Source organism: Sorex fumeus, unplaced genomic scaffold (genome assembly GCF_029834395.1).
Source record: "Sorex fumeus unplaced genomic scaffold, SorFum_2.1 ptg000098l, whole genome shotgun sequence".
NCBI lineage: Eukaryota > Metazoa > Chordata > Mammalia > Eulipotyphla > Soricidae > Sorex > Sorex fumeus.
This window is the reverse complement of record NW_026606155.1, coordinates 80708785-80735021: the sequence shown is the minus strand read 5'-3', so window position 1 is coordinate 80735021 and position 26237 is coordinate 80708785. Positions and strand designations below refer to the sequence as shown.

The 26237-nt window shown below is 36.9% G+C and overlaps 1 protein-coding gene across 3 annotated transcripts in view; it reads right to left on the bottom strand.

Moving 5' to 3' along the window:
- The window catches only part of CDIN1 (CDAN1 interacting nuclease 1), a 262518-nt gene that overhangs the window by 115316 nt on the left and 120965 nt on the right, over positions 1-26237 (bottom strand). For 2 of the 3 annotated variants that reach the window (XM_056134133.1, XM_056134135.1), the window contains 2 exons: positions 19978-20043; positions 19312-19417 (listed from right to left, as the gene is read on the bottom strand). In XM_056134133.1, the coding sequence (XP_055990108.1) occupies positions 19312-19417; positions 19978-20043 (172 nt within the window). Of the gene's footprint in view, positions 1-19311; positions 19436-19977; positions 20044-26237 lie in introns of all 3 variants that reach the window. The other variant, XM_056134132.1, reaches the window with a different exon arrangement.

The window sequence follows — 26237 nt, the reverse complement described above, 5'->3', positions numbered from 1 at the left end:
AAAAGTCTCACACTGGAGACGTTACTGGGCCTGCTCGAGAAAAATCAACAAACAACGGGAAGACAGTGACAGTGATAAATATATACATATATATGTATATATATATGCTTAGTTTCCCAATAAAAATAAATTCCTTGAAGGCCAGATTAGGTTTTGCTCATCTTTTACTTCTTAAAAATGCATAATGTGCTGCCTCTATATAGGAGGGAGCTAAATATCTTTGTAATATTTATGGAATACTTTTCTAGAAACTATTGCACCAGGATATGTCATGGTAAAATACTCAATTTTCATTAAAATGACAAAAGACAATGAAAGACAATGGGGGTTGATCTAAATTATTTTGGTTTCATATTTAATTCAATATGGTTTTGCATACTTTGTCCGTGTACCAAACCAATGACTTCATTTATGCTACCTTCATAATCTATAGAAAGCTCACAAAAGTTTCAAAGCTTAAATCATTATGACCAACTATAGTAGCTTTATGTTTATTTATATTGTGGAGTTTTATAAATTTAAAAAATAATCATCTTTCCTAAAAAATAGACTATGTGTTAACAATCATTTGGAATGAGCTTTCAAAGATATGATAGGGCAGATTTAAAAAGGGGGAGGAGGAAATAGCAAAGATGCAAGCTACAATAGGGAAGGAAATGGCAGGAGGGAACTTATAAGAAGCAGAACAGGGATCTTATTGGCAGAATCTCTGTCATAATCTCAATGTTAGTTATTAAGTGTATAAAAGGGAGGCAGTCAGAGAACGGAATTCATGTTAATCCTAAGCATAAAGTAGGAATGTAAAGAGAGAGCATGAAAAACAGAAGAATAAAAGTGGTTTGTGTAAATGGATAAACTGAAGTCACCGTGTTTATCTCTACAAGAATATGATTTCCAGAGTCAATCAGAAATTAGAAAGGTGTTTACCATTACTTTTATATATTCCTGTAAATTTCTGTTTTATGAGAAAAAGAATATGAGACATGAAAAGTATATGGATGGTACATTTTCCACACGCCATATGTGTCAGAAGAGAATGAGTAATGGTAAGTTCACCACCTCTCAGTCACCCATCCCAGAAGATTCATAAATATCTTGTAGAAAAAGATACTCATAAATGGGAGAATGTGCATTATACATGTAGAGGGAGAGAAAGAGCAACCATGCTGTGAACTGAGTTCTATTTAGTCATAAAATGGCCAGCTTGTATATGCACTGTAGCACTGTCCTCCTGGTGTTCATCAATTTGCTTGAGTGGGCTCCAATAACGTCTCCACAGTGAGACTTTTTACTGTTTTTGGCATATCAAATATGCCACAGGGAGATTGCCAGGCTCTGATGTGCAGGTGGGATACTCTCAGTAGCTTGCCAGGCTCTCTGAGAGGGGCGGAAGAATTGAACCCGGGTTGGCTGCATGCAAGGCAAATGCCCTACCTGCTGTGCTATCGCTTCAGCATATATACCTTACCAAATATTGACATTAAGGAAGCTGCCTCCAAACAACACACTTATTAAATCCAAACTTTGGCTATGATCAAACCAAAGTTTCCCATTTTGTTGATTAAAAGCCAGTGACTAAAAAGTCCATTCCAGACTACCAGGAGTGTCTATTTGGGAAAAATCAACAGAAAGCAAACTCGATATTTGCATATAATCTGTCATAGGTTATTCTATTCAGAATTAATGCTTAAGAAAACTTCTTTAAGATGACAATGAAGACCATAAATTAAATCACTTAAAATATCAAGGTTAATGTTGAAGACCAAGTAGTTTAGACTGTGTTAAATTATATGTTGTTGGCTTTTACCATGAAAGTTGTCTTCATAGAGCCAAAAATGGATTAACAGGAAAAGACATGCCCTCCTACTGAAAGTCATTAAACAACAAGCAAGTAAACAAACAAAATAGATGACAGCAGATAACAAACATCCAGCAATGATCAGGTACTGTGATTTCTGAATGATAGAAAACCAAAGAGGTGAGTTTTCCAATTGTTCCAGCTTACTGTTTTAAGAAACTGTTCAGGCAATTATGTGGTGAAGGAGAGGAAGTCCAGTGTTGTTCATGAATTGAAAAGACAGAGCTGTTTATTCATAAATAAAGAATATTAGTTACCACTTTATCACTACATCCCCTCAGCAAGAAAAAAGAAAGAAAAGACAGAGTTAGGAGAATGGCAAGATCAGATAGTTGGAAGGGCAAAATTCTAGTAGGAAAGAGGCGGACTGAGAAGGAGATATCCAGAGAACATTTGTGGTTATCACTTGAGTATTTAAGAGAAAACTACTCAATACATATATAATTTGAGCACTCCCATCACCAGTTTGACTGATTCAACTAAAACAGCATTGTACCACACATGAGAAGATTCAATTTTCATTTCAGGCACACATGAAACACTAACTAGATAATCAGAGTCCATGTTATAAAATAAATCTCACTAAGCTTAAAAGATTTCAAGTTTATTACTGTCTGAATTAAGTGAGAAAACATTATTATAAAGATCTAAAAATTCCAGATATTTGGAAAAAAGAAAACAGAATAGTTCTAAACAGCTTGTGTGACAAATAAGAATTAAAATGGAAAAATTATAAAGTATCAGGCTTCCGTCACTTTCCGTCACTGTCCTCCCGTTGTTTATCGATTTGCTTGAGCGGGCCCAGTAATGTCTCCATTGGAGACTTTTTTGTTACTGTGTTTGGCATATTGAATACATCACGGATAGCTTGCCAGGCTCTGCCGTGGGGGCAAGATACTCTCGGTAGCTTGCCGGGCTCTCCGAGAGGGGCGGAGGAATCGAACTCGGGTCGGCCATGTTGGCTGCGTGCAAGGCAAATGCCCTACTGCTGTGCTATCGCTCCAGCCCAAAGTATCAGGAACTAAATAAAATGAAGATGCAACATAAAGTTTTGTAGAATATAGTTATAGTGGTATTTCAAATTTATAGAAGAAAAATGCCTATATTAGAAAAATAAATAATAATTTCACATAAACACCCCTGTCTTCTACTTTAGGAGACCAGGAAAAGAGTAAATGAAACTGAAAGTAAAGAAAATACATAGTATAGGTTATAAGAGTGAAAGCAATGAAAGAGAAAAACGTCATTTGGAAAAAAATAATAAAACTAGTGGTTCTTTTAGAAGAATAATAAAATGGATCAATATTAAGACATACTGATCTGGGAAAGCAGACACAACAGTAACAGGAATGAGAAGAGTGGCATCACTACAAATTCTAAAAATTTTAAAAGAATAAGGGAACATTTTTATTGTTATGGAAAAACATTGCATAACAGGTGAGTAGAACAAACTTTTTGAAAGACACAAGGTAGTAACACTCAATAAAGATAAAGATCATCTGAATTCTTTTTCTATTATAGAAACAGATGGTTTGACTGGAAAGTTCTACCAACCATTAAGGAAGAAATAACAAGTCCATAAAAACTTATCCAGAAAATTAAAGAGGAGATCCCTTCCAACTTATACTATGAACCAATTTATTCTAATATCCAAACCAGATAAGATGTTAGAAGAAAAAATAAACTACAGACCAATATGGCTGATGAAGTAATTCTGTGGTAACTGAAATCTAACAAAATCCAAACAGGATACTGCTTCATGACTAAGTGAGATTTTCTCAGGAATGCAAACTTGGTATGACATTCACAAATAGATCAAAATAAATCACTATGTTAATTAATAATACTCATATCCTAATAGAGGTGGAGAACATCTGACAAATTTTAACATACATAATTGATAAAAACTCTCAGCAAACTAGGAATAGGAAGGAGTTTCCTTGGCATAATCAAGAGAATCCGCAAAAGTGACAGCTAACATTCTAACATTACTTTTTAATGGTGAAATATGTAAGTACCTTTCTCACAAGATAAGGAGAGAGGAAACTCTGAACACTAGTCAGCTTTGTATTAGAGATTCTTGTTAATGCATTTGAAGAAAAAGATATCCAAATTGAAATAGAAAAAATTCTATGATATCTTCTCCAAAAGAAAATGGTATAGAATTTTCCAAAGTTGAAAGATACAATATAAATATGAGAAATTAGTTACATTTATTCTGAAAAAATAATTGGAAAGGAATACCATTGCATCCAATAGAATATAAAACACATTAAATATAATGGTAATATGACAAAATGTGAGAAAATTTGTTTAATGAAAATTATTTCAAAAAGTGTTAGAAGACCTAAATAAATGGATACATTATTCATTAATCAGAAAATTTAATATTGTTAAGCTATCAATTCTTTATATATATCACAGAAGACTTACAATGTTAAAGTAGCAATAGCACAGTGGTAGGGCGTTTGCCTTGCGCGCAAGCCAGCCCGGCCAAGCTGGGTTTGATTCCTCTGCCCCTCTCAAAAAGCCTGGCAAGCTACCGAGAGTATTCAATATACCAAACACAGTAACAAGAAGTCTCACAATGGAGACATTACTGGGCCCGTTCGAGCAAATTGATGAACAATGAGAGGACAGTGTTTGTTTTGTTTGTTTGACAGTAATCAGAACAATGTAGAACTGGTGCTGAGGTAAAAAAAAAGAAACAAAATTCAGAAAAGGTGTAGACATACATGATCAATTAATTTTTGATATTGTGCAGGCAGTTTGTGAAAAAATATAATCCTTAAGCAAATGATTCTGGAATAACTGCATAATTAGACATGAGAAAACTAACTTCATGCATCATACCGCATAAAAAAATTAGTGGAAAATTGACACTACACCTAAATGTGAACAGTAACAACAACAAAAAAAGAAAATATATTGTGATTTCTTTTGCCTTCCAAATCCTTAAAACTTCTTAGATATGCCATCCATAAAAGAAAAGTTGGTAAATTGGACTTCATTAAAACTTCAAAATTTTGATCTATGAAAGTCATGGTTAAGAGAATGAAAAGAAAAGGAAAAAAAAAGAGAATGAAAAGACAAATCAGATACTTATCATCTCTGATCACATATCGGACAAGGGACTTATATTTATATTATATTATATCCAGAATATTTCTAAGACTACCAAAATTTCATAAGAAAATAATTCAATTTAAAAACTAATCAAAGAACTAAATAAACATATCATTCCTTACAGAATGCAAATTAAGATCATATTTACACACAACTATCAGAGAGTCTAAAGTTAAGAAAACAGACCAAACCACGATATGGGGGAGATGGGGAGTACCTGGAACTCTCATACACTGTGGATGAGAATGTAAAATAACAAATCACTGTGGAAGGCAGTTTCAGCAGTTCATAGAATGATGAACATACTACCACATGTCTCAAAATTATACTGCTAGATATTTTAGCAAAAGAAATGAGATCACACAGCTTTCTTCCCTCCCTCCCTCCCCATCTCCTCCCTCCCTTCCTTCCAGCTTGCTTCTGCTTCTGCACTCAGGGATCACTCCTGGTACGCTTGGCGAACCATGAAGGGTGCCAGGGACAGAAAGTTGATCAGCTGCATGTAAAGACAATGCCCTACTTGCTGTACTATTTTTCTGACCCTGAGATTTTAACATGATTGTTCACAGGAGCGTCATTACTCATAGCCAGAACTAAGAATAACCAGTCACTCTACAGATGAATAGATCCACAAGTAGGAGCATGGACATGTTAATAAATACTTCCCAGAAACAAAAGGGAATGACCTATTGATATATTGAACACAATGGATGCATATTAAAACAAATTTGCTGAGAAAATAACAAGATAACAGAATACATGCTATATAATTCCATGTACAAAAAATGCAAGCTAATCTACAGTGGCAGAAAGAATATTAGTGATTTCTTGGGTAAAGGGCTTGAAGGGATAGGAAGAATTATAAATGGAAGCAAACCTTTTGAAGGAATAGGTATGTATTTGTGATGAAAACAGTTTATAATGTATAATGAGCTTATACATGGTAAAAGTTATTAAATTGTACACTTTAAATGTATGAGTTTCTTATGTCTATATCTTAATAAAACTATTTAAAAGCACTGCTCTTAAAACAGATCCTTTAATACAAAATACACTATAATCTTCATACTAAAGTATGAAATCTAGTTAAAACTTAAGACCTTTATTTGCCAATTTGTACTCTATTGCTCTTTCCTGAATGTACACTGGTCTTTAGAAAATTTAGTCAGAGCCAGGAATAAGCCTAAGATCTTTCCTTTCCCATACCTTCTTTACTGATTTATTTTGTTTGTTTGCTTCCTTTTGGGTCACATCAGGCTATGCTTAGGACTTACTCCTGACTCTGTGCTCAGATTCACTCCTGGCGGAATTAGGGGTACTGTATGGGTTGCTGGTGATCAAATCCAGGATGGCATGTGCATGGTAAGTGCCTTAGTTATTGTACTATCTTTCCAGTACCCTAAAGGGCCCTCCCGTTGTTCATCAATTTGCTCGAGTGGGCCCAGTAATGTCTCCATTGGAGATTTTGTTGTTACTGTGTTTGGCATATCGAATACATCACGGGGAGCTTGCCAGGCTCTGCCGTGCGGGCGAGATACTCTCGGTAGCTTGCCGGGCTCTCCGAGAGGGGTGGAGGAATCGAACTCGGGTTGGCCATACAAACGCCCTACTGCTGTGCTATCGCTCCAGCCCCTAAATTTTTAACTTACAAAGATTTTTTTCCCCTGCTTTTTGGGTCACACCCAGCGATGCACAGGGGTTACTGGCTCATGTACTCAGGAATTACTCCTGGCGGTGCTTGGGGGACAATATGGGATGCTGGGAACTGAACCCAGCTCGACTGTGTGCAAGGCAAACGCCCTACCCACAGGGCTATCACTTCAGCCCCCAAAGATTTTGTTTTAAAATAATTTAATTTGGGGTTTATTATCAGTAAATGCTAAATATTATACAAAAATTTGTCTAGTGAATTGGAGTCACAAATAGAAAAAGTTTAAGCAGCCCTGCTCTAGAGATAAAATCCACATTGATATATTTTTAATGTTTCCCATGTGATTTTATGAGAAGTTTGAGCATAACCTCTCTAGACCACAAGTGATACTAGCTCTATTCTAGGATTAGTTTCAGAAATTGAGTGTATTTTTCGGGCATTGATTCTGAGTTCTCAATTCACTTTCTAGAAACAGATTCTCTTCTCTTTCATATGTTCTAGATAATCCTAGTATTTCAGAGAAGGTACACAGTAAAATGCATATGATTTCATTTGGAGTAACATTTATGAATTATAATAGCTCAAGCTACCTCTATCAATATGGATCAGCAGAAACAATCGCCCTCTTACCAATTCTTTTGTCATCTATTTAAAAAAAAAAAAACTGCTCAATACTTTCCTCCTTTCTCCCAAAAATCTTGCATTTGCTTGAAGACAGTAATTATATATCTTACTGAGAAACAGGTTCACTGATATTTCCCTATGTCTATTTCTTTCCCTTTAATTTTCTGATTTATCTCATTTCAGTCTGTCAACAACTGTCTTTTTATTGCATTAATTTCTTCATTTGGGTTTGAATTTATAGCCAACACTGAAAGCAATTAACAATGACAAAAATATTAATTCCCTGATGGAGCTGGTTCCAAATGCACATTCCAAATGCAGAGAAAAATTACACTTAGGTTGGAGCGACAGCACAGCAGGTAGGGCATTTACCTTGCAAGCGGCCAACACGGCCGACCCAAGTTCGATTCCTCTGCCCCTCTTGAAGAGCCCGGCAAGCTACCGAGAGTATCTCGCCCGCACGGCAAAGCCTGGCAAGCTACCCGTGATGTATTCGATATGCCAAACACAGTAACAAGTCTCACAGTGGAGAAGTTACTGGGTCCACTCGAGTAAACTGGTGAACAACGGGAGGACAGTGACAGTGACATTATTAAATAGACATTCTTATAAAAGTCTTATGCCTATAGAAGATCTTCCCTTCATCCTTATCAAGTATTTCAAGGTTAACCCAACTAATAACAGTTTCAAGTATTTGTCAGGAAAAGCAGGACATCAATATCTCACAAGCATCTCCACTTGAGATGGGAAAGCAAATTATGATATTTTACCTTTAGAGAAACTCTCTTCAGTGCATTTGCTAATTATTAGTCAATCTGTCTCCTGTTGTTGCTGATGACTACTTGTTAGTTAGTACACGGCAGCAATGCCTTCTGAGGCTGCTGTAATTGAAGGTTTGCAAGAGCTTCTATTGCTGAGACATATACTCCAACTTAAGACAGATGTGATCAGCCTCGTTTTTTAACAAGACTGAAATAACTAGAAATCTGTGATTTGGCTAATTGCAGGCTTCCTGGAAGCATCTTATAAAAAGAAAAACTTTTGGCCATCCTCTGAAAAAATACCTTCCTTAACTCTAACTTGCCTCTCGGGTTAGCACAGAAAAGGAATCGCTAAACCATTGAGTAAACAGTCAATCTGTAAAAGAAATACATAGTGGTGAGAAATACCACTGTCAAATATCTCTATATTAAATCTTGTGCCAGTCATCACTAGCTTAACACCACCTCTAGGAAAGCAGAATCTGAAGCCATAGGTACAAAGAAAGATCCAACACATGAAACTAGGCTACTAATCCTGTCAGTGATCAGGACTATTTCTTCTGGTGCTCCTGTCCCTCCTTTTCTAACACCAGTACAAGATGTGACTTTGGAGAGATACAGATATTTACTTGCTTTGTTGTTTTAGATCAAGTCAAGAGGGGTCTATGGCCTAAACCAAACTTCAGAGGATTTATTTTTCTGTACCATCTAGTTCTATCTCAACCCATGAGGTGGGGACTTAGGGGGTTAATAGAACAGCTCACTTGGTTCCTATCCATCAATACATTTCTGAGGCCACACTTCAATGTTACATGATCTCAAAACACCCTGACCCAGTAGTCCCAACATCATTTCCGGAGAACCTAGACAGGTATCTTTCAGCTCAGGTGTCTGATAGGAAGGCAGACCAAACATAGTCCTGCACATACAGGCAGACTGTGTTTGGTGGCATTCTAGGTAGAAGATGGAGGCAAAGGTACAAAAAGAAGGAAGGTGGGTTATGTAGTTGGTTTACCTATCCCTACAATGCCACATGGATTCTACATCTCTCAGGAATCTGGGAACTCAAAGTGAACATGAACTTCCCTATCATCATGTAGGAAAAAATATTTTAGTTTATATTCAGTGAACTTCATAGATAACCTTAAATATCAGGCACACAAAATATGGGCTTTGTACTCCTACCTCTCAGAAGTTAGTATGACTTCAATTTCATGTATCCTCTAAAGAAGCTACAGAAAGCTTCTGCTCAAAACTTCCAAGGCCTTCATATGATAGGTCTAAAGTGAGATATCTGGTGGTAGTTTGGCAGACACAAAAGCCAATATAAGATTATAAATATAAGATTACAAATATTTACACAGAAATTATGTTATTTTCACTTTAAAAATGCTAAACAAAGACAAATATACTGCATTTCATGATACAGAACTACAAAAGTCTACATATCATAAAAATCTAAAAGCCTATGCAGAAAAACTAAGGCATTCTTCTCAATGTTTTTATAATAGAATTCTCAATATCAACATTTTCAACCTAATCCTCAATGGCTGATTAAAATATTGTTGTTTACCATGTCTTATAAAATTGATTCATATACAATAAATGCCCCATGATTGCCTATGATGTGTAAGTATTCTACCAACTTCTGGGCATTTGATAACAGATACAATGGAACTCAACATTAGAGGAAAATGAAAATAGACAAGAAATTAAAATATTTGAAAAAAATCAATAAAACTATTAGCAGAACACAAAGGGGGCACTGAACCCAAAATACGAATGCAGAGTAGTTATCCAAAAACCATGTCAGCTAAACTGAATGATGAAGTTATTCAAGTAGGAGTTTATCTAGAAAAAAAGGCAATTAAAAATGTCCATTCAGAAGACTTAAATTTCCTTGACAATGCTGTACAGCTAAAAGAGACAAAAGGGAGTGAATATCTATTGAATGTGAGGCGCTGTTAAAGTGCTCTTCCCCCCAAACAAACAAAAAACAAACAAGGGGCCAGAAGTAGTACAGTAAGTAGCTTACCTTGCATGTGGCTGACCCAGGTTTAATCAACCTATATGGTCCCCAAAAGACTCTCCAGGAGTGATCCTTGAGTATAAAGCCAAGAGTAAACCCTAAGCATTGCCAGGTGTGGCTCAGACCATACTCTCCCCCAAATAAAATGCTTTAAAATCATTAAATATTATAAAAATATGATGAAGAAGGTATTAAGCCCAGTTTTATAAAAAGAAAAGAAAGGCTTCTGAGGTTAGTCGAGTTAGTCATATTCTAGTGATTAAAAAACCTAATTCTGTAATCTGAGGCCAAATTATATGCCCCAAATCCAACTCCTTGCCTTCTCTCTTTGAAGCAGTAGATATCTTGTCTCACACTTAGGGGTTGGAAGTAAATTGGGTCAATTTGAATGAAATGTTGAATGACCTGACTAGCAAAGAGCCATATGCACCTGCCTACGCAGTACATGCATAGGCGATCAAAAACATGGAGCTCTTAGCTGCAGGTACAGTCCTGCCATTGCCCATCCCAAGCATACTCCATAAAACTTTCATTACTAAAATCAATGAAATCATAGCGCACTTTGTAAGTAGCTTCCTCTATCTCTTTTAGAGAAGGTTGAAGTTTACTGACTGGAAAGAATAAGGCAAAGTTTTGTTTGAGGATGATCTTTCAGTTTTTAATCCTGGACGTAATTAAAGAATCTGTCCTGCTTCGAGTCCACCAAGCATACCACTCTCTTCCCATTAACAGGACTAACAGAGATCAGACTGTCAAAGAACTCTTTCTCTCTCTTCCTCTCTTTAGGAGAGAAGACTATATATTTAGGTTTTTGGGCCACACCAAGTTGAGTTCATGACTTACTCAGGCATCACTCTTGAGGTAGCTCAGAGACCATATAAAATGTCAGGGATTGAATCCAGGCCAGCAGGTGCAAGGGAAGCATCCTATCCACTGTACTATCTCTCCAGCCCTCTTTTTAAGGTTAATTAGGCTCAAGAAAGTTCTTGAAGTTCTGATTACACAGGAATGAGTGGCACACAACATTTAGTAAACAGAAATAGCAGTTATAAAAGGTAAAATTTTAAAATTTTTTTTTAAATTTCAGTACTTTATTTTAAGTTTAGGTGTTTTGTTTATTTTTTCAAAGATACCGTGGTTTATAAAGTTATTTGCAGTTAAGTTTTAGGCATGTTTTGTTCCAGCACATTTAAACTAATAAATGAGTATGAGAGTTTCTAATTGCATTCACAAAGAGAACACTAAGCATTATGCAGAACACTAAAGCTGAGTGAAGAGAGAGACAAATGTGGAGGATGCCTTTCACCTTGGTGATCAGAGACGGTTTCTCTGAGTGGCAAAATATGAGTGGAGACTTGAGCATTGTGAGGAGTGTATGTTGAGGTAAGCAGCTCTGTACGAAGAAAATTATGAGAAGACCCATTAGCTAGAGTGAAGGTCTGGAAGAATAAACAACTAGTGCAGATTCAAGCATAACCACAAAAGCCTGCCTGACGAATAAGTGTGAGGAGAAAGGCAGGTATCAAGAGGCTGATCAAGAAGGACTATGAATCCCATGGCACAGACTAGTTCTTATTTTTTTAATTGAATCAGAGTGAGGTACAGTCATGTTGTTCATGTCAAAGTTGTTCATGATTGGGTTTCAGTCATACAATGTTCCAACAGTCATCCCTTCCTTCATCCGTGTACATTTCTCATCACCAATATCCCCAGTTTCCCTCCAGCCATCCTCCCTCCTCGACCACACTACCCTCCCTCTGTAGTCTACACTAGGCTCTCTCTCTGTCTCTGTCTCTGTCTCTGACTCTCTCCCTCCTTCTCTCCCTCCATCCTTCCCTACCTCCCTTCCTCCTTCCCCTCCGTTGGGCTTATGATTTGCAATACAGATACTGAAAGGTTATCATGTATATACCCTTACTCACTTTCAACACGCAGTTCTTGTCCAGAGTGATCATTTCTAACTATTATTATCATACTGGTCCCTTCTCTATTCTGTCTTTTGCACCCCCTCCACACACACTTGTAGCAAGCTTCCAACCACTGACCATTCTGGCCCCTGTTTTTCAAGGTCTTGAAAATTAGGTTTGTACTATTTTTTTAAAAAAAATATCCCACAATTGAGTGCAACCATTCTATATATGTCCCTCTCCTGATTTATTGGGTAATATTTTTAAAGTAAGGAAAAATCATTAAATAGTTGCAAGCACACATTTGACAAAATTTTGTTACTATTTACAACATTAACTCTGGCTAGAGAATAAAAAACTTGACATGCAAGGGTTGACATAGATGACCAGTGTGGACACTAATAAGAATCACTCAGGGAACAGCATGAGAAATAGAGTTAAGTGATGTCTTGAGACATGCTGAAGACAGTGATGAAAGGGCTTCCTGATGAGTGGTGATGATACTGAGGCTTTTGGCTTGAGTATCTGGACAATTTGTGGATCATTAATTGAACATGGGGTGAAATGAGAGGTGGGGGAGGAAAAAACTTGGAGAATGAAAGTAGGAGTTTAATTTTGAAAATGCTAAGTCTGAGAAACATAATAAATATTCAAGAGTAGATGCTGGGTGGACAGATAAATGAATTCATATTGAGGGAGAATATTAGATCTGGGACTAATAACTAGGAACCATGAGCATGGAGATATAAAGCCACTGCATACAAAAGAGCTCTTCAAGGGAATGTCCCAGTGGCTGTAGATGGTAAACACCAAAAGAAATAAGTATTAAGTGCCTGTCTTAAAAGCTAGAGCTGGGAAGAGTAAGAAGAGCTAGCAAAGGTGACTGGGTATGTTCCTAGCAGGGCAGGAAGAAACAAAGCATGACACAAAGATTATATATTATATCTTGTACTAATATATCTTGGAAATCAAGAAAACATAACATCTTGGAAAAGAATAGGTATGATCAACTTTGTCAAAAACTGCTGAAAGGCAAGAAATATTAATTTGTGGATATGCCTACCTCACACAAAGAATAACAATTTATATAAAATGAATGAACTTTAATAAAAATATCTCTTCAGGGGGCTGGAGAGATAGTACAGAGGATAGGGCGTCTACCTTGCACGCGGCCGACCCGGGTTTGATTCCCAGTATCCCATATGGTCCCCTGAGCACTGCCAGGAGTAACTCTTGAGTGCAGAGCCAGGAGTAATCCCTGTGCAACGCCGGGTGTGACCCAAAAAATAAAAAAAAATATCAAACAAAAAGTTGGTGGTTTGCTGTAGATACATGTATGGGAAAAGAGTCATAAAATGATTCTAAAAATATTAAGTGAATGTTATTATCATGTTCTTGGGATGGAGCGATAGCACAGTGGGAGGGCGTTTGCCTTGCGTGCAGCCAGCCCGGCTAGCCCGGTTCGATTCCTCCACCAATCTCGGAGAGCCCGGCAAGCTAACCGTGACATATTCAATATGCCAAACACAGTAACAACAAGTCTCAAAAAAAAAAAATGGAGACGTTACTGGGCCCGCTGGAACAAATCGATGAACAACGGGAAGACAGTGTTTGTTTTGACAGTATTATCATGTTACTTTAAAATTCAATGTCCTTGGAGAGTATCATGCTAAGTGAAATGAGTCAGAAAGAGAGGGATAGACATAGAAGCCTGCACTCATTTGGGGAGTATAAAACAACGTAACATGAGGCTGACACCTAAGGATAGTAGATGCACAGGGCAGATAGATTGCTCCATAGCTGGAAGCCTGCCTCATGACCAAAGGGGAGAAGGCAGCTGGAATAGAGAAGGGATCACTAAGAAAAGATGGCTGGAGAAATTGGTCGGGATGGGAGATGTGTGCAGAAAGTAAGATAAAGGACCAAACATGATAACCTCTCATGGTCTGTACTGCAAACCATAATGCCAAAAAGTAGAGAGAGGTTATGGGGAATCATGTCTGCCATGGAGGCAGAGGGAGGGGGGGAAAGGGGGAGTCTACCAGAGATACTGGTGGTGGGGAACGTGCACTGGTAGAGGGATGGGTGTTTGATCATTGTGTGATTGTAACCCGAACATGAAAGCTTGTAACTATCTCACGGTGATTCAATAAAGTTAAAAAAAGAAAAAGAATTCAATGCCTTAACTTAAAATAGTGCGATAATTAGACACTGAAAATAAAACCAAGAACAATAGGACAGTGGGTTGGGTGAGGTCTTTCTGGGTTTGATCCCCAGCATCCCATATGGTAGCCATATCACCACCAGGAGTAATTCCTGAGTGCACAGCCAGGCGTAACCCCTGAGCATCACTGAGTGTGATCCCCAAAATAAAAGCAAACAAAAAAAAATAAATAAAACAACCCCAAAATTTAATGAATGGTCTCTTTGAAAGGTTACAGGTGGAAGAGATGATATTTACCAACTTAAAAGAATTTCAACTTCTTTGTGTACTATATTGAGTCAAAGTAAGAGAAGATAAGGCACCAATGGTAGATTTTTTAAAATGGGTTAAGATCAAGTGTGTACTGTCACTTTGGTCAACAGGCTGAACTAATAGTACACTGCCTTGCATGCAACCACTCAGGTTCGATTTCCGCATCCCCTGAGCTACTCCAGGAGTAATTTCTGAGTACACAACAAAGAGTAACCCCTGAGCTCTGCCAGGTATAGCTCAATACCAAAACCAAAAACTTTTAAAAAAAAAGTCTGTATATCTGTATTATTTAAAAAGTGGTTATTTCTGTATTATTATCATAAACAAATGCCTATACAAAATAACAAGATTTCTACACTTCATTTTGAATTTTAACACTAATTGCATTTTTTGGTGTCTCAGAAGAAATTTGGCAGCACCAGGGACTTTTTGTAGAGCAATGGTTCCAAAAGTTATTCGGTATGCTGCCCAATCTCAACAGGGGAAATTATTCAGTGGCCTCCTAAAAATCTACCCTTATCCTAACATAGAGAAACTGCTCCCCCCACCCTCCATATTGGTAAGGTAAGCTACCGAGAGTATTCAATATGCCAGACACAGTAACAACCCTCCATATTGCACCCATCCATTTTGGAAAACACTGGTGCATTTACTTACTCCTTAAATAATTTAATATATTCAAACCAAGGCTGATTTTCCCTTATCACCCAATACTCCATAAATGAGTTACTCCACTTGGTAGATATATATTGAGAGAACATGTTTAGAGAATGTAAGTGAACAATGATAAAACATCACTACCATTAAAAAATGAGCATGCAACAAAATAATCTAAAATTCAATCCAAAGAAAACTGTATTAAACAAACCAGCACTCAGACTCCCTCCAGCCATGTCAATAATCCATAGATCTCTCATGTAGGTTATGACATTAGCCAGCTGAAAATACTGAGCACTAAATGCATTACGAATAATACTAAGAATCAGTAAGGATGTAAAGAAATTGGAAATTAGGACATAAAATGTTACAGTCTCTGTGGAGACCAATATAATAGCTCTTTAGAAAAAAATTAAGCATAAATTAAGCGAATTATTCCTTTTCTGACTCCAGATGTAAAAAATTCCAAAGTAGGGCATTAAGTAGATTATTGGAATATCCACATTCATATGAGCACTACTGATAATACTAAAAAAAATAATGGATTCAAATGTTCATTGACAGAAGCATGGCTAGATAAGATGTGTACTAAAAACACAACAGAAAATATCCAGATTTGAAAAATGTATGGAAAGGGACCAGGAGACTGCGCAAAGAAACCGAGCATGGTGAGGCATGGTAAGTTAAGTACCAGGGATTTCACTGACCCCCCCCCCCCCACACACACACACACACACAAAGCACCATTGCCAACTGTGTCCCTGGTAGTCCTAGTACCACACTCCTAAACACTGAACCATCTGGTCTACATAATCAGTGGGGCTTGGCCCTGGTTCCCTGAGCATTGATGCAAGGCTCCCCCCCACAAAAGAAAGAAAATTTTAACAAGGATAAATCTTGAAGACACTTATACTAACTGAAATGTCAGGCATAAAAGGATATATATGATTTCACTTATATGCAATATTAAGAGCCATCAAATTCTATTTTTAAAAAAAGCATGCTGAATGTTCATCACCAGGGATGCAAAAACAAAGTGTGGAAAGTCAATGTTAGACATGCATAGAATTTCAGTTTTAGAAACTAAAAATTTTGAGAAAAGGCTGTCAGTGATGCTTATATGACAATGTGAATGTATCTAATGACACAAAACATTTTAAATGTCAAAAATGGTTATTTTCCATACAATGTGTAGTTTACCACAATACAAAAAAAGAAAATGCAGAAAAAAAAAAAGAGAGTACTACATATGTAGTGGGCACTGAGAAATAAACCTAAATGTGCTGGAGCGATAGCACAGCGGTAGGACGTTTGTCTTGCACGCAGCCAACATGGCCGACCCGAGTTCGATTCCTTTGCCCCTCTCGGAGAGCCCGGCAAGCTACCGAGAGTATCTCATCCGCACGGCAGAGCCTGGCAAGCTCCCCGTGATGTATTCGATATGCCAAACACAGTAACAAAGTTTTAGAATGAAGTTATGCTATTGAAATTTTTCAGTAAGTGCTAGTAGCTAACATTCAATTTGTAATAATTCCTCATAAAAAAATCTTCAGTGAGAAAGAAGATAGACAGAGAAAAAAAAATCAAGAGAAAATAACAAGAAGTAATGGGTTAAGAGGCATCAGGGCTTCAGTTATACCAGTGATATGAGTGAGGGGGATAGCCATTTATCCAAAACAGATTCAACAGAACTGAAAACACAAGATCTAAGTGGAAACCACTAAACCTTTGTAATGTGCCTGTCAAGTTGATAGGCAGGGTGAAGTCGGGATCAGTATGGGGAGGGAATATGGAAATACTGGTGGAGAAATTAGTGTTGAGTCTCTAAATGAGTATGCCTAAAACTTAGTTTCAGTAACTTTGGGGTATGGACGTGACTATTGGAGCTTCTGGAAGTACAGGGAAGTTGGGGCAGGTATCCCATCCTGACCCTGAGAAAGCCTGGAGATTTCAGTCACAGAACCGCAGAGCCAAATTTTCAGGAGATTAATATCGTGGTGAGGTCTGTCCTGAGATGGTGGAGTCTGGCCGAGGGCATGGTAGGGATTTTGAACTGTGGGCATAAGCAGCTGCTGGGGACTCTGTTTCGGGGGGCACTGGGTTAAACTGCTCCCTTTAATGTGCCTCAAATGATTCAGTCATGTGCTGGTCCAAAAAGATATACTATGGCTTTTTTATCTCTATTGAGAATTATTTGTTTCTGGAGCAAGGCCAATAAAATAGCTTATATGGTAGAATCAGAGTTGGTTTGTGGGGGTCACTGCTGGGGCTTCCAGGAGTACAGAGAAATAGGGAGAGGTATCCCTCCTGACGCTCAAGAAGCCTAGAGATTTCAGTCACAAACCCTGCATACCCGAATTTCCAGCAGGTTAATTTCTTGGTGAGGTACATCTCAAGATGGTGAAGTTTGGTGGAGTGCATGGTAGCAATTTTGGATTGAAGCAAGCTGCTTTGTAAATCATGGATCCTTAATAAAAATTTAAAAAATAAAAACTTGACCAAAATAACCCCCAAAACCAACAAGCTGGAAAAAAAAAACTCATAACAAAACAAAACTCAACTTGACCAGCACTACTGCAAGCAATGTGGGGAAGAGAGGGAGGAGGTAGTCTGTAATAATTCCGCTAATCCATTTTTAAAATTCTTTAGCAACCTAAACTTACACAGTTTGATTTTCCTGTCATTGCTTTCCCTACACTATCAAAAATGATGCTTTCTTTACCATTTCAGACTCATCATTAAATTGTGAAAAATCTAAAATTCAATTTGCCACATTACTGCTAATTTGAATAATGGCCGAATAAAAGACAGGAAACGCTGAAGCAGCATTGATTTCTAAAACATTTTGCACTTTCCTCCTCCATCCCTGTAAAGTAAAGCTCGGATGCCACGCACAATTACACAAGAAAATCAAGAAAGCCATTACATTCAGCATTTTGTCATGATCATTGTTACCATGGCAAAAAGTGGGCTTAGTTTAGCACAGCTGCTACAGGCAAGGTCTGTTGGCCTTTTTCGAAGCTGAGTAACAATATAATGCCAAACTCTGTGTCCTGTCGCTATTGTCAGTGAGAGTGGCAATTTTTTTTTTTAGGACAAGACTTTGTCCACAGATTCTACCTCTTCCTTAATGATATAAATCAATGCCATTTGATTATTACATTCTTATCAGTGGCCAGTGACAAAGCAACACAGTTGATCAAGAAATGTTACTTACCTGAACCACCTCCTGTTTCAAAAGGAGAAAATGTGTCGTGTAGGAAGTTGGAACTTCAATCACAGGAAAATAAGTTCCAACGGTTGTACTGGAGATGACAACAGAGCTGGAGAAAGCAGGGATTGGGAGGGAGAGACCAACGCTGGCCCACGATGATGGGAATATAGCATCTGATTTTCTTTCTCTAAGGTCAAGTTTAGTTATCTCTTACGTGGGAATGAAAGTAACTATATTGAGAGGATTAACAGAACATCTACAGGCCCAGCACACTGGTGGAGAAGTCAACAAAATAGCATCTTCTCCTCCAAACAGCACTGTTTTCTTTGCTTTTTCTTTTGGTTTGAGCCATGCCTAGTGGTGCTCAGGGGCTATTCCTGGCTCTCTGGTCATGAGTGACTCTTGGCTAAGCTTGGGGTACTGCATGTGGTGCTAATGATTGCAAGGGTGGTAGGGATACAAGGCAAGCACCCAAACCTCTGGTCTATCTCCCTGGCCCTATTCACCCTCTTCTTCATCACCAAGATTTCCATTCCTCGTGAAGTGTTGATTAAAGTTGGTAGGTAAAATGTTTTCTGATTTTGGAAAGTAAATTGTTTTGATCTTTAATAGCATTTGGAGACTTTCTTTAGAGATCTTAGGATATGTGTTTCTAAGGTTAGACAGCAAGCTTAAATTTCACATTCAAAGGATTACAAAAGTCAGTGGTTATATAAGCACCACAATTTACTATGCATGCTTTAAGTAACACCAATATAATCAGTGTAAAATGGAAAATGGAGGCCATACTAATTTTTGACATTATGCTAAAAATTTTAGTTTAAAAAAATGAATCAACATTACAAAGGCAGAGAAGTTTAAATTATCTGAAATGAATACATTAATCAAGTCTCTGTATTTACTGAAAACAAAGGCTACTAGCATTTTTACCAGCTAAACAAAATATTTTTTCTAATGAGATTTCAGCTGAATATCGTTTATCTTAAGAGAAAAATAATGGGACCTTACCTATTCCAGTAGCTCCAGAACTGGTCATGCAGGTAGGCGTGGTGGCTACATTCATCACCAAATGAGGCTTTGCTTTCAATCCAGTGAATTATGTGCCCTTCCACAGCTAAGGGACAAAGCATTACTAATATAGAGCAAAGGGAAGGGGAGATTGAAAATTCTGAACTCTGTACAGGGCTCTCCATGCTTCTCATTAATAAGAAAAGGTTGAGCCCTTAGCTTCAACTACTGTGGTAGTAATAAAACAAAACATAGAATATGTTCATAATCAGAAACATTTATGCTATAATTCCATCCTTAATACTTTTCTCATCTTCAAAAGTTCCTTTTTATTCTGAGACTGTATTAGTTGACAAGTATTATGAAAGTAAACCAAAGTGAGCCTGGCTTTTTGTGAGAACCATGTTTTAAAAAAATTTTTTTTAAATGATTTGAAATGGCAGCCAAAATGTTCTCAGTAAACAAATTTGTTGCTCAAATATATGCAAAAGTTCATAAGGCTAGATTTCTTCAGAATATATTTTTTTTGTTATTTTCAAATAATATTCCCAAGTACTTTACCCACTTAGATACAAAATTATCAAAGTAATGTACTCTGGCTATATTTGCAAATGTAACAAAAAATAAAACAGCTATTAAAAAGCATCACTTTACTTAAAGACTTACCAACTGGTACTTGTAAAATAAAATCTGGGGTTTTGTCATAGCCCTTTGCACGAAGCTGATCTTCGTCTATAGAAAGAACAAAAATTACTTTGAATAATATTCCACTAACAAGACAGCCATATACTCACTTTTCTCAAAAGTGTGTAAAGATTACTAAATGCTGTCACACAATCTTTGTTATGCGTGCAGTGCTTTGTCAAAAAATGAACTTTCTTAACAATCTGAAGCACAGATATAAAGATGCCTCTGTCCCTTCTGCATTTTTATGTCTTTATTATAAACATCATTAATTCAAGCTGTCATATGCTACCTTTTCATAATTAAAAAACTCAAAAAAATAAAATAAACTTACTGATTAAATGAAAAGGTCTTCTACACCATGGATATCACTGTTATCATCCAATATTGACAATTTACAGTATAGCACAAGCACAGTGGCCTTTACGATTATAAGACAAATGCTTTCATTTAAGCAATTAAGGAAGTTTAGTTTCAATTAGCAAAATTATTTCTACATATAAGAACACAAGAAAGGGACAAGGACAAGATCACCACAGAGAATTAATTACCCTGCTAACGCTTTTGGTATGCTATTGTTCCTGGCATTTACCAGAGTTTTACAATTAACAATATGTAATTCTAAAAAGCAAACAGCTTTCAGACGGTTTCCTAAGTCTGTTCGATTGATCTCTTGATCCTCTGTAAATATCAATGATCCGTTCAGAAGGAAAGGAGCCAGGAAAACAGAGAGTTTGACCAAGTTGGAAAAACTAGCAAGGTGCTTGGTTTAAAAAAAAAAAATCATTCAATATTTTCTAAATGCTGTCCTTGACTTCTAATGACATTACAATGTGATTTCTGAAATGAGGAGTTCTCCATTAGATTTTGGAGTGACCTGGTCATTCAATTCCAGACATGGCATTCTGTCTTCACCCAACCTCAACTAATGGCTCAACCAAGTAACAAGGAAGGCTGTGGGGTCTCTTAACACCTACTGGGCTGTTGACATTGTCATGCATCCCATTCGCCTTCCTGCATCACCTTTGATTAAAATTAATGGCCCATTCCTAGTGTTGGGTAGCTTATTTCCAATCCATTTGTCAGCCTAAGACAGTGGTTTCATGGCAAGTGTTCAGAAACTGTTTTAGAACACTCCTGTGTACAACTTTAAAGGTCAGCATTTTAAATGTAAATAACCTTTTAATGACAGGACACATATTTAAACTCAATATTTGACCTAAATTTTGTTAAAAGTAGACATTCTTTTATCATCCATATTCTGAAGAACTGGTATCAGAACTCAGAACAATTTTACCTCTTTGAAATACAACCAATAACTATCTCAAGTTCCGTGAGATAAGGGGATACACATTAATCCACTTTAAAGACAAGAGAATTTGAAAAACTACGCTGTTGATGATGAGACTGGGAAAATTTCTGTCCTCTTTAAATAAACTCTGATCACAATGAGAATGTTTAATAGAAAAGGCATTTATTAAGATCAAAAGCCTTGAGCTGACATTCCAGGTAGTTGATGAACAGTTTTAAAAGCTAGGTTGACATTAAAAAAAGAGATTAATATTTTATTAAAACTATTCCAGTTTGATCAACCTTTACAGATGCTGAACTCTGTTTGAGAACGAAAAATGATTATGTTCTGACAGCAGCCCAAAACAAAATTTCAAAGGTCACTAAGCAATCCAAATGCACACACTCAAATTTCTGACAATCCCTGTAAAAGGATATGCATTTCTATTTTCCTCACCAAAACTTACTTATATGATACTTACAATTTAAATTTCATGACTTACTTCATGTAAAAATTAAAAATCCGAACCTCAAAATCTGAACAGAAAACACTTGCTAAGATTAGGGAATCTTTCCAGCTTGACCATACAACAGCATGTTTTCTCCCTCTCAGTATAAAATTGATCCAATAATAACTGTATCCCAAAGATAGCTTCTTTAAAAGTCTAAGTCACCACCAGCAATATCAAAGTTTTTCTTAACAGTATAAAGTTATTCCACTCATCTGAAGAATAATGCTATTTTGTATTAGGTATTTTCATTTTTTATTTACTAATTAAATCATCTCATTGCTACGTTCATCCTAGATTTTCTAAGAAATGAGAAATAACCTGGCAACATTCAGAGGAAATGGCAGTATTGGACAGAAGCATTTACGCAATGGGTAGCCTTGTTTATCTGGTCTATCTATCAATGACCCTTCCATAGGGAGATTTTTAAGATCAGTCCCAAATATTTGGCCTGATTTAAAAAAAAAAACATTTTTTTTTAATTTACTGAATCACCATGAGATAGAGCATTACAAAATGGTTCATTATTGTGTTTCAGTCATACAATGTTCCAATGCCCATCCCTCCATCAGTGTAATTTCTCCACACCAGTGTCCAGTTTCCCTCCCACCCCTTCAAGCCACTCCCCACCTCACCTCTTTTCTCTCTCTCTCTCTCTCTCTCTCTCTCTCTCTCTCTCTCTCTCTCTCTCTCTCTCTCTCTCTCTCATTTTGGGCATTATGGTTTGTGATACAGATGCTGAAAGGTTATAATTTATATCCCTTTACCTGCTTTCAACACTCAGCTCTTGTCCAGAGTGATCATTTCCAACTAGTATTGTCATAAGCCTTTACATGAAGGGCATTTTCTGGTCCTCAGATCTTAGATTATTTATAATCAGATTAATATTCAAATAATTGGGTTTAAAATTTGACCATGTGACTGATCAAAGTTACAACTCTAAATTCTGGAGATTATAACTCAATCATCAGCCCATACTACTTTCCTTCTCCTTCTTTGTTCATTTTCTTGTCTTACTGTGCCTGGAGCTGTCTTCCACATACTGGACCTGAATCTCTTTTCTGAAAAACATAAAATGTTTCCTTTTCACATCGAAATACGATCACTTACTCTATGCTCATCACCAACATAAGCTTTCCACATTTTAATGATGCAAATGGGTGGTCCAGTAAAATACACTGCATTTTAAAGACTATCCATATCTTTTAGAAAGTCTACCTAGATTGACTACATTGTCCTTTCTTATTTCACTCCCCAAAGACCAATACTGCAGAGAGATAACACACTTGATCTAAAGTTCAAGGTTTTATTTAATCACTTTCCTTGATACTTTTTGTTTGTTTGGAGGCTACACCTAGCAGTGCTCAGGGGCTCCTGGCAGTGCTTGGGAGAGGGTCCCATGCTGCTGGGATCAAACCCAGGCATCTGTGAAGTCCTTTAAACTATCACCCCAGTCATGCCTTTCACCTATCCTTGAGATTCATCTTGATCATAAGGGACTTCCTACTATTTAACACTCATTCACAGTTTTTATTCTTTGAGTCACAGTACTATAAATCACACAACATTTATCTGTTTGGGGGGATATGGGACAGGGCAGGCACAACTGGCTTCACTCTGGGATCATTCATGGCCATGCACAGGAAACCATATGTAGTGCCGGAGACCAAACTTAGGTTGGTTAAGTTGGATGCATGCAAAGCAAGCAACCTACCTTCTATACTATCACTTTGGTCCCAGAAATGTATCTATTTCCTAAAGTTTGGGCAGAATTTCTCACAAAAGGCTGAGTTCAGCATTTCAGAGGTGAGCATATTTTTGGTTAACTTTCCTTATCATATACAGCAACATTATACCATACAGCTTTGTAATTCTTATTTTCCTTGAGAATCATATATTTCACCCACATTCTTATGGTTCTTTGCACATATTTGAGCCATGTGGTCACTGATGATTCTTGGAATTTCCCAAGATTTCCACATTGGATGTTTTAGAAAATATTTTCCTTAAAAAATTAAAAATATAAAAAACAAACCAGGAACAAAAAGAAATACTAATATTAGTTTGGAAGATGTGGAGGAGTGATGGCAATGTTTTTGAATAGCATTTTTATTATGTAACTTTCCGACATGGTTGGGGATTAATAAGAGATTAATTTCTAAATCTATGTGCTTATCATTCCCAGGGAATACAGCAAGTAAAGCAAATAATTAATTAGGTTCTTTTAATTTAAGATATAGGTTAAAAACACCTACTGTAATGCTTTAGTGTAATGCTTTTCTGGGCCACAAGCAGCTGTGCTCAGGACTTACTCCTGACTCTGTATCACTGCTGGTGGTGCTTAAGAGACCAGATGTGGTGCTGGGGATTGAACCTAGGTCAGCTGCATGCAAGGCAAGCACCTTACTCACTGTGCTCTCTCTAGCCCAGGCAGTGTAATTGTTAATTACTAAGTTTGCTAATATCATAGTTCAAATGCTCATTATCAAAGTAAATAAGTATATTCTTGCTTAAAAGCAGAATTTTATCTAAATCCACAAAATGTTAGTCAATAGATATTATTCATATTGCAAATTATGGTTATTTTTGAACTAGTAAATTTCTGGAGATTACTAGCCTCATTCTAGTTTGTATGGGACAGGCTACACAATGGTGCTCAGATATTAATCCCAGCTACTTCTGGTGGTGTTCAGGCGACGATGGGGAGAAAGGGATCAAATTTAATCCTCCGGCATGCAATGCATGCACACAAACTCATTTAGCTATCTCGCTGGCCCTGACATTTCAGTTTAAAGATAACAAAATTATTCTAGAGAAGATAAGGGAGCCACCAAGAACTAGTAGTAATAGAGGCAAGAGTTTACAGAATCGTTTTGATTCGTTCCCAAATAACCATACATTACTTTTAACGATGAGAAATATTTAAGTTGGGTCATGTTCCACATTTCTAAAATGGAGAGAATGTTACAGGTGAGGTCATCTGCTGCAAAGAATCTATGTGATAGTGGTCTAAAGAGACAGTAAACTGGATTTCTATCATTTCAATAGTCATTTCACCAAACTGGAATCAAACAAAACCACAAATTTTTCAAAAACAACCCAGACTTTCATTTACTTTTAAGTTGCTGGGCTCCCTTTAGAGGGCATTTTTTAAAAAAGGAATTATACATATATAAAGAACATTGTGAAAGTTTAATTTCTCTGGCCTTTTAATTACCCTCTACTTTAAATGCTCAAAATATCCCAAGCAATTAAGTACTAATTACACAATTTCTTTTTTTAAAATAAAGCACTGATTTTGAGTCAGAGAACAAAACACATCTGAAACTAGTTAACATATACTTAAGAATCACAGGAGGGCTTGAGGACAACTAAGAAAAAGTTTGAGGTTTTGTTTCTGTTCTATTATTAAAAGGATTTTACATATCAGAAGGACACCTATTTTTTTTTTAAATTCGGCACAATTTTACAAAAATCAGGCAAACTTCCATCTTGCAACAGTTATAACTGAAAGTGATGAATAACATTATTTTCTTTAAAAGTGGGCAACGCCTGGCAATTCCAGGAGCTGGGGAGTGGAGTGTGGTACCAGCAACCTTGTCCATGGCGGACCAGCATTCTACCACTTTGTTAGAGCCAGTCACAGGAACCGGTCAGGATGGGAGATGCGTGCTAAAAGTAGATAATGGACCAAACATAATAACCTCTCAGTATCTACGTTGCAAACCATAATGCCCAAAAGTAGAAAGAGAGTATGGGGAATATTGTCTGCCATGGAAGCAGTGGGAGGGTGGGAAAGGGGGTGTATACCGGGATATTGGTGGTGGAGCGATGGGTGTTTGATCATTGTGTGATTGTAACCCAAACATGAAATCTTGTAACTATCTCACAGTGATTCAATAAAATTTTTTTTTAAAAAAAGAGGTAATAGCCTGACAGACCTTACATTAGCCTTAGAAAAAATCTTAGAGGTTTCTAAAATGCAAAACTCTACTGTATGAGAAGAATCTTGGAAATGCCTGTTACATTATTACTGCACTAGGGGAAGGATGAAAAAGAGTGATATATGTAGCAATATGAATTAAAACTATAGCATCTCTTTGACTAGCATTCTGTTTTTCTGTGTCATTCCCCAACCTTACCCCCAAACTACCTTTCAATACATGAAGTCAAAATAACCTCTCTATCCCATATTTTTGTGTTCATTAAGTTTTATGGCCTTTTTTAAAAATCCAATTTTAAGATAGCAGTTTTTGTTAACAATGTTACTATACTATGCAAACCATGTGCAAAGGTACCCAGGAAAGACAGGCAGTTAACAGGCAGACAGAGAGAGTACAGATAAATTAAATCTTTAGAGAATCCAAAATTTCATTACAGCCATTAGTTTCAACCTCTTCCCCCCAAAGATTCTTATCAAAGTCACTAATAAGGAATGCAACT